Source organism: Schistosoma haematobium, chromosome 2, assembly GCF_000699445.3.
Source record: "Schistosoma haematobium chromosome 2, whole genome shotgun sequence".
In the NCBI taxonomy this organism is placed as follows: Eukaryota; Metazoa; Platyhelminthes; class Trematoda; order Strigeidida; family Schistosomatidae; genus Schistosoma; species Schistosoma haematobium.
In genome coordinates, this window is record NC_067197.1 from 10,747,205 (window position 1) to 10,761,437 (window position 14,233).

The 14,233-nt window shown below is 34.5% G+C and overlaps 1 protein-coding gene across 5 annotated transcripts; it reads right to left on the reverse strand.

Moving 5' to 3' along the window:
- Positions 1-7,414: 7,414 nt before the first annotated feature.
- MS3_00006179 (uncharacterized protein) lies at positions 7,415-13,995 on the reverse strand (the record flags this gene model as incomplete). Of its 5 annotated transcripts, XM_051214298.1 has the most annotated exons (6): positions 13,805-13,995; positions 12,748-12,917; positions 12,321-12,641; positions 10,613-10,747; positions 9,231-9,246; positions 7,415-7,647 (listed from the first exon to the last, which is right to left on the reverse strand). In XM_051214298.1, exons 1-6 carry the CDS (start codon positions 13,968-13,970, stop codon positions 7,637-7,639), a joined length of 819 nt encoding a protein of 272 aa, XP_051067452.1. In that variant the 5' UTR covers positions 13,971-13,995. The 5 variants fall into 5 exon arrangements, with proteins under 5 accessions (XP_051067452.1, XP_051067454.1, XP_051067453.1 ...); XM_051214300.1 differs by having other exon boundaries at positions 7,417-7,647; positions 12,321-12,917; XM_012939578.3 differs by lacking the exon at positions 9,231-9,246 and having other exon boundaries at positions 7,600-7,647.
- Positions 13,996-14,233: the final 238 nt, after the last annotated feature.

Genomic DNA, 14,233 nt, shown 5'->3' on the forward strand with positions numbered 1-14,233 from the left:
ATTTATAACTCGCTAAAACTTTGATATGACTTTTATGACTCAGTTATTTTATGGGCTAGACCTTTGGTTACCAGTAATTACGATTTATTTGGTGGTACAGGCTATCTGTTCAACATGTCATGAGGTCCTGGGTCACAAGAAACACCATCACAAAGAATGGATCACTGTTGGTACACTGAATAAGATTCAAGAAAGGAGGAACAAGAAGGCAGCAATCAATACCAGCCGAACAAGAGCAGAAAAAGCCAAGGCACAAGCTGAATACACAGAAGTAAACAAACAAGTGAAGAGGAGCATCAGAACCGACAAACGTAAATATGTGGAAGATTTAGCAAAGACGACGGAAAAGGCTGCAAGAGAAGGAAACATGAGACAATTGTATGACACGACAAAGAAACTCTCTGGAAATCGCCGCAAACCAGAACGACCAGTGAAAAGCAAGGAAGGCGAGGTAATCACCAACGTTGAAGAGCAACAAAACAGGTGGGTAGAACACTTCAAAGAACTCTTGAATCGACCAGCTCCACTGAACCCACCCAACATCGAAGCAGCACCCACGGACCTCCCACTCAATGTTGGCCCACCAACAATTGAAGAAATCAGCATGGCCATCACACAAATCAAGAGTGGCAAAGCAGCAGGACCAGACAACATCCCAGCAGAGGCACTAAAAGCAGACGTAGCGGCAACTGCAAGGATACTCCACATTCTCTTCAATAAGATTTGGGATGAGGAACAAGTACCAAAAGACTGGAAAGAAGGACTCCTGATCAAAATACCAAAGAAAGGCGATCTCAGCAAGTGTGATAACTACAGGGGCATCACTCTTCTCTCAATACCGGGAAAAGTCTTCAACAGGGTATTGTTAAACAGGATGAAGGACTGCGTAGACGCCCAACTTCGTGACCAACAGGCAGGATTCCGTAAGGATAGATCGTGTACAGACCAAATCGCAACTCTACGGATCATTGTGGAACAATCAATTGAATGGAATTCATCACTCTACATCAACTTCATTGACTACGAAAAGGCATTTGATAGCGTGGACAGAACAACACTATGGAAGCTTCTTAGACACTACGGCGTGCCTCAGAAGATAGTCAATATCATACAGAACTCATATGATGGATTACACTGCAAAATTGTGCATGGAGGACAGTTGACAAAGTCGTTCGAAGTGAAGACCGGTGTTAGGTAAGGTTGCTTACTCTCACCCTTTCTCTTTCTCCTGGTGATCGACTGGATCATGAAGACATCAACGTCTGAAGGGAAGCACGGGATACAATGGACATCTGGGATGCAGTTGGACGATCTGGACTTCGCAGATGATCTGGCCCTTCTATCCCAAACTCAACAACAAATGCAGGATAAGATGAACAGTGGCAGCAGCCTCAGCAGCAGTAGGTCTCAATATACACAAAGGGAAAAGCAGGATTCTCCGATACAACACAGAATGCACCAATCCAATCACAATTGACGGGGAAGATTTGGAAGATGTAAAAACCTTTACGTATTTAGGCAGCATCATTGATGAACAGGGTGGATCTGATGCAGATGTGAAGGCGTGGATCGGCAAAGCAAGAGCAGCATATTTACAACTGAAGAACATCAGGAAATCAAAGCAACTGTCAACCAACACCAAGGTCAGGATTTTCAATACAAATGTCAAGACAGTTCTACTGTATGGGGCAGAAACCTGGAGAACTACGAAAGCCATCATCCAGAAAATACAGGTGTTTATTAACAATTGTCTACGCAAAATACTTCAGATCCATTGGCCGGACACTATTAGCAACAACGTACTGTGGGAGAGAACAAACCAGATCCCAGTGGAGGAAGAAATCAGGAAGAAGTGCTGGAAGTGGATAGGACACACATTGAGGAAAGCACCCAACTGCGTTACAAGACAAGCCCTCACATGGAATCCTGAATGTCAAAGGAAAAGAGGAAGACCAAAGAACACATTACGCCGGGAAATGGAGATAGACATGAAAAAAATGAACAAGAATTGGATGGAACTAGAAAAGAAGGCCCAGGACACAGTAGGTTGGAGAATGCTGGTCAGCGGCCTATGCTCCATTGGGAGTAACGGGCGTAAGTAAGTAAGTAACAGGCTATCTGAATCTTGTTAATTACGTATTTGACATGAATTCCATGACATAAGAGGAACCATTTTAATTGTACTTATGTACGACGATTCACTCCATGTGACAACGAAAATTACGGCTATAAAGTATACATTGAACATTATGAAAATGAATAAAATTGTACAATACAACCTATCTATAAACACCGATTTATGGTTAGAATTTAACGAATACCATGACAATTTTAGTCTGAAAACATATTTGTTTAACACCATGTAAGGTTAAGGGTGTACAATATTGAAAAGTGCCGAACGAGCACAAAACAACTGTCCATTATTCCCTGCTTCTCACTAAATCTCAAACTGATGTTAGGTCATGATGAGAGTAACCAATAAAGTCAGTCACAATGAAGGCTTAAAAACTTATGAAAAATAGGTAAAATAAAAAATTGTAAAATATGAATGAATTTAGGGAGTGAAGTAGTCGAACGCGTTGACAACTTCAATTATCTCGGAAATCTGATCGGCCCTAATGTGTTGGTGTCTCAAGAAATCTCAGCACGGATTCGAAAAGCTCTTTTGGCTTTTGACAACTTACGTCACCTGTGGTGAAGACGAGATATCCGTCTATCAATTAAGGGACGAGTATACTGCGCGGCAGTTCGTTGTTCTACTTTATGGCTGCCAAACGTGGACATTAGGAGTAGAAGACACTCGCAAGTTACTAATACTTGACCACAGACGTCTTAGAAATATTGCTCGCATCTGCTGGGATCACCGGGTAAGTAATAGTGAGGTTAGACGCAGAGTATTAGGGAATGATGGTAAATCCGTTGGTGAGGTTGTGAATCTTCATCAACTGAGATGGTTGCACCGCATGTTGCGTATGCCTGAACACCGATTACCACGACGCACAATGATGAATAGTGTAGGGGATGGTTAGAAGAAAGTTAGGGGCGGCCAAACCAAAACGTGGCATCAGTGCTTGAAGTCATTAAGATTTGGTCTGAGTCATGTTGGTAGATACAAACTATTTGATTGCGGCCCGCGTGACTATCATAACCAATGGCTGGAGACTCTTGGTGACATGGCTCAGAATCGATCACAATGATGTCGGTGCATACATCCTTTGTCTTCGCTTAAACTATGAAATTAAAATCACTTCATATCTTTCTTTCTATGAATTAATTCTTCCTGTTTTATGTCCTTATAAACAATCTTTCTTTTATATATTACCATCCCTGAATTAACTGCCTCTATGAATCCTGTGTTCATCTTGTTGTGTTAATGTGGTATGGCAACTTGGACCGATGCATATATGTGCCTTTCCTATGTTGTAGATGACTGACATGCCATTTTTTCCCTATTAATTAAAAAAAACTAATTGACTAGGTAACTAAATCATGAAATTTAAAGTGTTTTTTTTTGTTGTTGAATAATTAATAATAAATTATTGGGGATAACAACCACATTTATTACTATGATATACACTTTGAAGTAAACAAAGACAAAGATGACCTTTAACCATCATATTCAAAAAAATTTTTTAATTCATGAATAATAAACACAATAATTTATAATTTATTCACAAGATAATTAACATGTGACAGGATTCAAAACTTAATATTACGCCAATTGATGTAATAATAATAATAATAATAATAATAATAATAATAATAATAATCGTACCAAGTCCAAATGTTTCACCTATCGAATCTGAACTAAGTCCACGTGTATGTATGGTGTAATAAGATAAAAATTCATCAAAACAAAATATGATTATTTTATTTTCAAAGCTAAATATATGAATAATTGTTGTGCATTTTTTTTTAAAAAAAACTGTATTTATTTTGTTTTATCTTAAAACTTCAACTGATCATGATGATGAAATTAATGTATCATTTAATTGTGAATAAGTTATGAAAATGTTAGTAGGAATATTATGAATAGTATAGAATAATTATATTTATTGATAATGGTTAACTAGAAGTTCTGTTCGACATGTGCATCACAGATAATTTTGTCATCATTAAATAACATCAGATATTAACGAATGATGTTTTAGGGTGTAGGAGAAAGTTAGGGGCGTCCAGACCAAAACATGGCACAAATCCATGAAGTTACTGACAAGTGGACTGAGCCATGCTGGTAAGTGTAGACTATCTGATTGGGATCCGTGAGACGTTAGCAACCGATGGTTCAAGATCTTGAATGATATGACTCAAAATCGTTTGTAATGGTACAGGTGCATCCACTCTTTGTGTTCGCCTGAATTCTTTATGTCCCTTTTTTCTCTTTCCAGATTTATTTCGGTGGATTATACTCCTTGAATAGAATTTCCAGGCCCTATTCTTTCCTATTACTGCTTATACTTTTACTACCTCTAACACTATGGGATTTGGATGGACAATTGTATCTCTGTGCTAATGTGGTATGGAAACTTGAGCTGATGTACGTACGTACGAAGTTCTACATTGTCGCTGACTGACTGAGATATTAACTGACTGCTATACAGTAATATCTCATGTATTTCGAAAAACGCTACTCAAAAGAGCTAAAATTAAGATACTCAAGACATCCAGATCGACGGATAGATACTTAAAAACAGAACTACTCAGTATGTTTTTTTTTTTCAATTTTGGTAAATAGCCTATTTATATGCAAGATATTTTACGGTCTTAATGACCATAGTTGAAGACCCAAATGAATTTTTAAAAAAAACATCCTATGATCTATAGATTGTTATTACACAATGAACTTAAAACACGAATCGATCAATAAATGTCCTCTTCCTTCTTTTCTCTAAACTTCAAACTTATAGATCTACGCTTTTAACTCAGAATATGTCTTTATTTAGTAGAGGAAAACCTTGACGTTCAAAACTGAGTAGCCTGGATTGCATGCATGATCTCACTCTAGTATCTCAAACATCTTTGTTTACTGAAGTCTTGTTAAACAGAACAATTAACCAATACTTACCATAAAATACCTCAGTTACCCGTCCATAGTATTCTGAACATAATTTATATAATTTCGTTGATAGGCTTTCAAGTAGCTTTCTTGTGTCGACTCGAAAACATTACAAAGACATTAGCTTACAGACAAGATAATAGGCAAGTTAGGTAAAGAAATGACTGTCACTTAGATAAACATGTAAGTTTATCTATAGTTCAAAAAGATTAGTACTTTCTCTTCTGAGGACTGCATAGAAGTAATTAGCTACCATATTTTTAATGATACATTCACTAATAACTGTCGCTATATTTGATAAATACTAGTCTGGATCTTAATTACTATAAACAAAAGAGGAAAATAGTAAAACCAGCACTTTATGAGTAATTTCTTAACCCAGCATGATGTAAATGGCAACAAACTATTGTCACTGAGATCCATCCACCTAACTTATGTCAGTAGATCAATAACTAAAACTATTCATTCAACATTAAAAGGCCTCTGCAATATAATACAAAAGCGAATTATATACCCACTTCTATAACTACAGAATTTAATCTTATTCTGTAAAAACGTTTAGCATTATCATTTTGGCGATATACTCAGCTGTATTTTGTAATGCATTATATGCTTCTAGGTTAGTTAATCTTCGATTAGCCCTGTGTAATATAAAGCAATGTAATTAAATGTCAATCGTTGGTTTTTTCTTGAGATTTTTTCAAGATGAAACTAACCTCAGATAAAAAAAAGGTAAATATATATCGCCAAACCAGTGGACTTGCTAAGTCAACATTACAAAATTACCATACAAGTATCCTTTTACCAGTGTCGAAAATTGTTCCATAGTTAACAAAAGTTCACTTGATGGCTTCAGAAGGATCTGTAGCACGTCTTAATATAAATCATAATATAGGTGAGCCGGGAAGTTGCGGTTACGCATTGGGAACTCAACTGTCAGGCACACCAAATTATGTAGTCAAAGAGGATAAGATTGTTTCCTATGATTTCGTACTCTTTTACATATTTCTCGAGTCGTGTTAGTAGTGTTCATCCGGTCGAACCTCCACGAAGTATTTTCTCAGCATTATAACAGTCCTCTAACTATTAAAGATTTTCAACCAAGTGCTTTGGATTAATACAGACACTAAACTTAATGTGTATTAGAAGTGTATTGAACAGAGAAGTAACGAAACGAATTATTTTCTAAACACTAAGATACTGCTAATGATGACTAAATTAGAAACCACTAAGTCTACAAAGTGTTGGTAATATTCAGGAATGATTACACCAAGTCATAAAACTTAAAATTCTATTTTTAGAGACTTAGTAAGAAATCTTGAAATGCTCATTGTCTATTACGTTTGCATGCTATTGACCAACTAGTCTTTTCACTAATGATTCCTAGTATCGTTTTTTATACATCCTAAAATTCTCTTAGACCAAGGAATTCCTTTTATAACATTGGTCTTACTTGAGTGAACATTTCTGTAATTAAAAGGTAGCGGCAATACTCTCCATTTTAGAACCCCGACTAATCAATATGAACTAATCACATGAGTTATTAGAGTTCGATTTCATCAGTCAGTTAGAACTTACATTGATAAACAATTCGACGAGAATCCAACAAAACTCTATAAATTTCGATAATGCAATGAGAAGACGTAGTTTATCAGAATTATGTGATATATTTGCGCAATACATTTCGAACAATCTGATCACACATATACTTGTTAAGAACATTTATATATGAAAAATTAAAAGGTCAACTAGACAGGTTTTTCATATATAAATGTTCTTAACAAGTATATGTGTGATCAGATTGTTCGAAATGTATTGCGCAAATATATCACATAATTCTGATAAACTACGTCTTCTCATTGCATTATCGAAATTTATCAAAGGGACTAATTGTTTTAAAACTCTATAATTCTAGTTCAACGTAATTAACAGCATTGAGATGATTACCACTGGCGAAGGAACATCAAAGGTCAATATACAGTACAATATCCTCGATTAGCACTGAAAAAGATTTTTGGATTGCAAATGACCTATGGCTCTGTCCTACATAAGATTCAATGCTGAAGACCACAGCACTTTCAGAGAGAAAATTTTCTGTGAATAATCCTGTTCAAGAAACATCTTTGAAATGCACTAATGGATGACGTGGGTTCCAGCTTCCAAAAAAGCATGAATTTTGTAAACGTTTTACATAGATTTTTTTGGGGGAATTCATACAACAGTCAGAAGTCTATTTGAAATAGGACCCCTCCAAATATACTTTCTATAGCAACTAAATATGTAATCTACGCAACAATCTGAACTAAGAGACACAACTAAACACTACAAAATGGCAAAGGCACTGTTAAAAGCATTGACTATTTTAACAATAAACTTATATTTTTATTATAAAAGAAGTCAAATCAATAGATGCGAATAATAATATCAATCAAAATTATGCAGAGGAAAAAACACAAATTATTATCAACAGAGTTCATGAAAGCAAATCTATTCTATTGTAATATTGAAAATAGTAATAATAATGATAAAAAAATATTATTTATTTATGAATCGTTCACATTTGTATCGGATTCATCATTATCACCAGAAATCTAAAAAGTAAAAATTTCAAAAATATCCAAAGATATTACAAATATGTAAAGAGGTAACTTGTGTGTATAAAACGGGTTAATATACGTAAATTGATCCAGTGAATTAATAATCATGCAAGACACAGATGTATTAACGAAGTTATAGACTACATTAAACGTTTAAACTGGATAATGTGACTGAAGTCTAAACATATGGGATAGTATTTACCTTATTATCGATATATTGTCAATTGACTAATGTGGTAAATTTAGCACGTTGTATTTCACCTAAGTGGTCGGACGATAAAGTACTGATTGTGAAACATACAAGCCCTGGGTTCAATCACTAATGGGGCTGTGAATGATCTAAACTGTTGAAGAGAGCCTCTGACTGCGACAAAATAATTGAATACTTTCTGGTTTCCTATTACTGTTCAGCTGATCAGTCAGCGATGAAAACCAGGATTGATAGAACATGACCAACATTTATAAACACAGAAGTGTCTAAACTTTGATTATCAGAAAATAGTGAGAGTATACAAAATGAACATTTTCGCACAAAGATAAAAATTAACAACTGTATTCCAAAACAAAGAAAACTTTCGCAACATTAAAAAAGTAAATGTAAGTCTTGTCAAAACACAAATGAATACTTTGGGAAACCAAAAATAGGGTATTAAAATTATTAAGTGTAAAAATCAAAGGTTTAAAACTGAGGAGAACTGTAGAGCTATTAAGCAACCATACCGTATGACACAAATTACCTCCAGCTAACACAGTGAAATAATACCTAATCTGATATCTATATAAGATTGATTCCAGTTAGTAGTTTGCACTACTTATGATTCCCAATATAATTTTTATATTTAAATCTTACTAAATTTGATAGAATGTTCTTTTTAGGATATCAATTCCTAGTATCTAAATAAATACTAGCTGCCTAATAAGAGCCATTTATTGGAGAACTAATTATTGTTAGAATCCTGTAAAATACTTTTTGTACTTCATGACCACCTAACTGCAAATACCAATAAATATTTGTCGATAAGCTACACATTGAAAGACGACCTTCTTCAGATTGAGATCAATCAAAAAAATTCTAAACTAATTTCTGGGGAGAAAGCAATATAAAAGGGAGAAAAGCAGCAGGAGGAGTATCAATCTCAAAATGCATAAAAATTATTAATAAAGTGCAAATTGGGATTTCACATCAACGAGACTGACAAAAGTAGGTATGATTTATTATCACATAAAAGAGCATATTTTTAGATATTTACAATAAAGCACAGAAATATGAATGGAAAATATATTTTCAATAAATTATCTTATGGTTTTACAACTTCATATCCAAATTAATAGTCCAAAAACGTGTCCAGGTTTAAGGCAAAGTACATCATTTAAAATGTAAGGGTGAATTTTTTTATTTAACATGGTTGAACTACAACTCTATATTGCAACAAACATACACCACAATGAAATGACAAAAACTCCGGATTGAAAATAAATATGTAAGGAGACAAAAACATGTGTGCCAAACGAAGCGGAAAATAATTATGAATAAATGTACTGAAACCTTAAAATATTCATTAATACGATCAAATTACTTGGAAAATAAGAACTCTAAGTGTAATGAAATTAAAATAAAACAAATGAGTCATACACTTATTTTAAAATGATAGAGATAATAGTAATTAGAGAGAATCATTTTTCGGTTTAATATTCAGAGAATTTTAATATTTTGTCACTGACTAACGAGTGCATTGCAGTACACAGATTTTATCCCACCTATCATCTACCACAAAGTTATATTTGAAGAAACCTTAGTCATCGAAATCACATGACTCCAACTTCCCGAGTTAAATTCAAATTTCTTCAGGAACGGACAGTGGACTTATACCTATTACCTTGTGAAATAGAGCATAGGCTGCCGATCAGGATTATTTAACCAACCCTGTGCTAGGCAATTCTTTCCAGTTGTTATTGATTTTTTTCAGACGGTAAACAATGACAGGTTAAGGGTCAACAATAACCAATCAAGATCAAGGTCTACAGGACAAGCTGTGAGCCATATGTGAAGGAATTCGGACACTTCACTTCTACCTGAAGTTTATGCTTATGACGTCGTTCAGAATAACGATGAAATCTTCATGACTAAACCATCCAACTCAGGGAACAAAACTCTATCAAAATTTTTATTCTTTTGATGTCTACATCCAGTGTGTTTGTGAGTCTTCGTCTTAATAACTAAAATTTCTAGAAGCATAGATTTCCTCTTTTACTATACTATGCTTCCCAACAATTTGAAGCTATCCGTTCTAAATTGAGCATATTAATTATACATAAGTATATCCAGAAATTTTTAGTTGAGATATGTTCTCAAAGTATCGCTATAGAGTAAAATTGACGTCTAACTGAATCTCGAGAGTAGAAAACTTAGGGAGATTAATACGATTATACGTCTGGATGAGGGTGGATCAGTATTTTTATTCTCCACCAGATTCTGATAAACAGGCAGTGATGCTAACACCAGCAAGTTCTTTACTCGTACGGGGAGAACATACGTTACTAGAAATTTTATGTAAAATAAAGTAGTCCGGCAAGGATTTCATAAGAATTTCCATCCGAGTTTATGATAAGTGGAGTCCACAAATGATGTCTGTTTTCATCACTTGACCGGGATAATTTCACACATAAACTGAGTTTTAAATATTCTTTTATCATAGTTATTCAACTCGAAATAGCCGCACGGACATAAGTACAAAAATGTGAACCATAAATTTGAGATGGATAACAACGCATAGCCAATAAGGATTCAATAGATTCAATGTAAATTGATTACATGACCTAATAATTTAGATTCGAATACACATAACCAAGCTAGAGCTTCATCGCACTGACAAATTCACAACCCTTCCGTTTTACTTATGCGCTTTAGTGAAGGTATAAACAGGTCCTAGAATGTGAGTTCATAAACATCTCCACTTACGAGAGAAAATGTTGGCTTCTCAGTGATCGGTTCGAGTTCGATTTCTGTAACTGGTTCTTGTACATCTAAACGTTCTTTCATGTGTTCAAGGAGCGTCACTAGTCTTTTCAAATCCATCCAGTTTATTCCTTTTGACTAAAGAACAAAGTAGAGACAAAACCCAGTTTAATATCCAACCACGAGGGAAAAGTGAACCGGTTAAAACTTTCTTTCTAAACTTAATCAGTTCAGATCACACACAAAAAAACAAAAATGTTTTCTCTGCTGATAACGAATTAAACTAAAAGAACTTAACGCGGCTTATGTTCATTCTTGAAATCTAGAGATTTCGACCAACCATCAATTACTATGATATAATCGTTCATAGTCAAGATACATTTTCTTTTCCCTGAGAAATAAATTTTGTTAACTAACAAGCGTTGATAAAGCACAAACTCTTCCCATTTACTCTGAGCATAGTTGTTGCCCACAGTGTTAATCAGAAATATTGGAAATTGTAGCTTAATCAAGTCAGAATTCTTGTCCTTTCGAGGTGACTGACTCCTGAGCTTGTTTCTTGACACAATACGTTACTTTTGTACTAATTATCAGATAAATTCTGTAATTCTATGTTGTTCCTAACCGATGACTAGCCGTTAATAGGGTTATTTTATTTCACCTAATTAATTTTTTTTCAAAATTATTAGGGAAATTGCATGGACCTAAAATTTTTAACTGAGGAAGTCTAGTGAAGCTGTAGTGTACTAGAGGAAATTAGGATCAGTCAGTCAGCTACAACGTAGGACCAGGTACATATATGCATCAGTCCAAGTTGCTATACCTCATTAACACAACAAGATGAACACCGGATTCATAAAAGTAGTTAATTCAGGGATGGTAATATATAAAAGAAAGATTGCATATAAGGATAGGAAATTAGAATAACACTACACTAATACTTCAGGAAATTATTTTCATACTAAAACCCTAGAAGAATTATTTTATGCTAATCTTGATGTCATTCATTCGCTTTGCTCAGAAAACTATCCTATCAAATCTCACTCGTACTCTAGAAACATAAATCATTATAAAGCTGTTAACAGAATCCTACTGGTAGTTGACAGAAGCAATCAAACAAACATTCAGTGGAAATATGTGCTCTAAGTAGAATAGTCGTGGCTTGGTTTAAGTTGATCAACATTTTATAGTTGGTTTCGCGGATGAATATCAATTCATCACCAAATAGCTTTAATTTTTTTAAGCTCAAGGAACTTAATATGACCATTAATCAACATGATTAGCTAGTGTTCATTGTCACCAACGTGTACAATTAATCAACATAAAAGCCTTATCTATCTGGGTGCTAGTACTCAGTAAGCTATACTTGAAGCCCTCATAAACTTGATCATACTGTTTGGACTTATACACTAACATAATACTAAGAATACGGACGTTACCAGTAAGCTAAGTGAAATCCAAATAAAATGAGATCATTTGGTTCAATCTAATTTAGTGAAATACACTAGAATTATGTTCGCCCAATAACATTGTATTTTAATTATTTTTTTAAAAAGCATTAGTAGATAACTAGTTTTTTGTACTACTTTTAATCTTAAGTAACTCATATTTTCATCATACCAGTAATCAGATTACCTTTGGGGCTAAAAGTCGCATTTTAAAGATATTAAAGCATGGGAATGAAACGGGGAATATTTGCCAAAAAACTAACCTCTTTAATTTGATCCTCAAGTTTCCGAACATTCTCGAGAATAACAGTAATACAACGTGCAACTATAGGAAGGCTTACAGCCTTAGCAGTAGAGTAAGCTAATTCATACAAAGCAATAGCTTGTGAAAGAGTATTTCTAATGGTAGCCTTTGAAACTGTTTGATTTAGGTTACTTCCGTAAGTCGCAAGCGTAGACAGAAGTGAATTAGCACGATCAACTGTTGAATGAATTAATGTAACAGCATGTATTGATGCTCTATGTTGTAGGCGCACGAGTCGTTCTGTTGGTGTAGCATCACCTCCTATAGAGAACTTTGGATCCTATGAGACAAAAAAACTGACAGTAGTAATTTAAATAAGTAATCTTTAAAATAATACAAAATGTTTCAAGATAACTCAACTTTTGTTTCAAAATGCAAATACTTACATCATCTTTCGGAAGATACAGATTAGCACAAGCCTCAGCAATATTCAGGGCACGGCTTGCAGTGGGTAGAATTATACATTCATTTGAAGTGTTCTTAATCTGTGCGCACGCTGCTTCAGCACGATCCAGAACATGTTGACAAGCCATATCATCGATCTTTTGGACAATTCCTGTAAAACACAAAAACGTTTTCGCTCAAACTATCTATGCGAAGATACCACATTTTCAAGGATACCCAATACACTCTGAATAACCTCAAATATAATTGACATTTCGAGTTTTTCTAATCGGAACGTACAGATATACTCAGAAATCAAATTAAGTGGTAAGCCCCAACCATCCGGTGTTAAAACATTTTGCTATTACTCACAAATAAGTGTAACATACGTGCATTTTACGATAAAGAAGAGAAATGACCACTGTAGAGCAAAGAATTACACACAAAAGTTCTCCCTAAACAAACTCATCACATCCAGCTTTAGTAACGATCCTCTTAAGCAAATGCCACGAAGCAGCACCAACTGGCCCAAATTTGTCTAACTTAAGTAAATACATATGATATGTTTTCAGTTGACTGAATCCTCATTTAGTGAATGTTGTGCTTTATAAAACTAGTGTACTTTACACCTTAGTTATAAACTGTTCTACATGGTCTATTAGTTACCTAGAAATTCTTACAATGGTGAGAACTTCTAGCCCTAAAACTTTCACTGATCTAATTTATAAGGCTAGTATATAAAAAAAAGAAATTGATTGAGATAATTGAAAATTCATAAACCTAACTGTCACAACTAAACACTGACCGAGATCATTACAGACATCATTACTTCAGGTAGTACCAAGATTCACACCTTACACCAGAAGTATACCCTAAAAAACCTCTTTTCAGAAAACACTTCAGGGCAGGAGGTAGGGAAAACGCAACGCGTATATTATCATCGAATGACAAATAATTTTTAATTCTGAAACGTCGATTACATGTTATATAGTAAGGGATTTAAGGCAAAGTATGAACCGGTCTGCTTTTATATGTAATCTACTATAAATACAACCTTACCGCTTTCAACAATTGGTTTGATCACAGAAATAGCTTTATCTTCAGCTGTTTGTATAATTGGGCCTACAGACTCTTTTTTCTTGACCCAGTTGTAAACATCTAGTGCGGTCTTGTAAGTATCACCAACTACAGAATAACCACACAAACGCGTTGCAAACGTAGTCATTACAGTGGAAATTCAAACGTGAGTCAGAACCCAAGGTAAGCAATACATATATATTCACCCTATTGTTCAATATGCAATGCTCCTATTTTTAAGCTAAATAAAATAAAGGGCGGTTTTCCATTGTTATCCTCTGAGAAAAGAACAGCTGAATATAAAATGCTATTTAGCAGCATACAATGTTACGAAAACTGTTTCTTTCCTATAGAAAGCCAAACAACCAATGAAGGGGAAATAAAGGAAAACAAGAGAGAAATAAAGGGAAC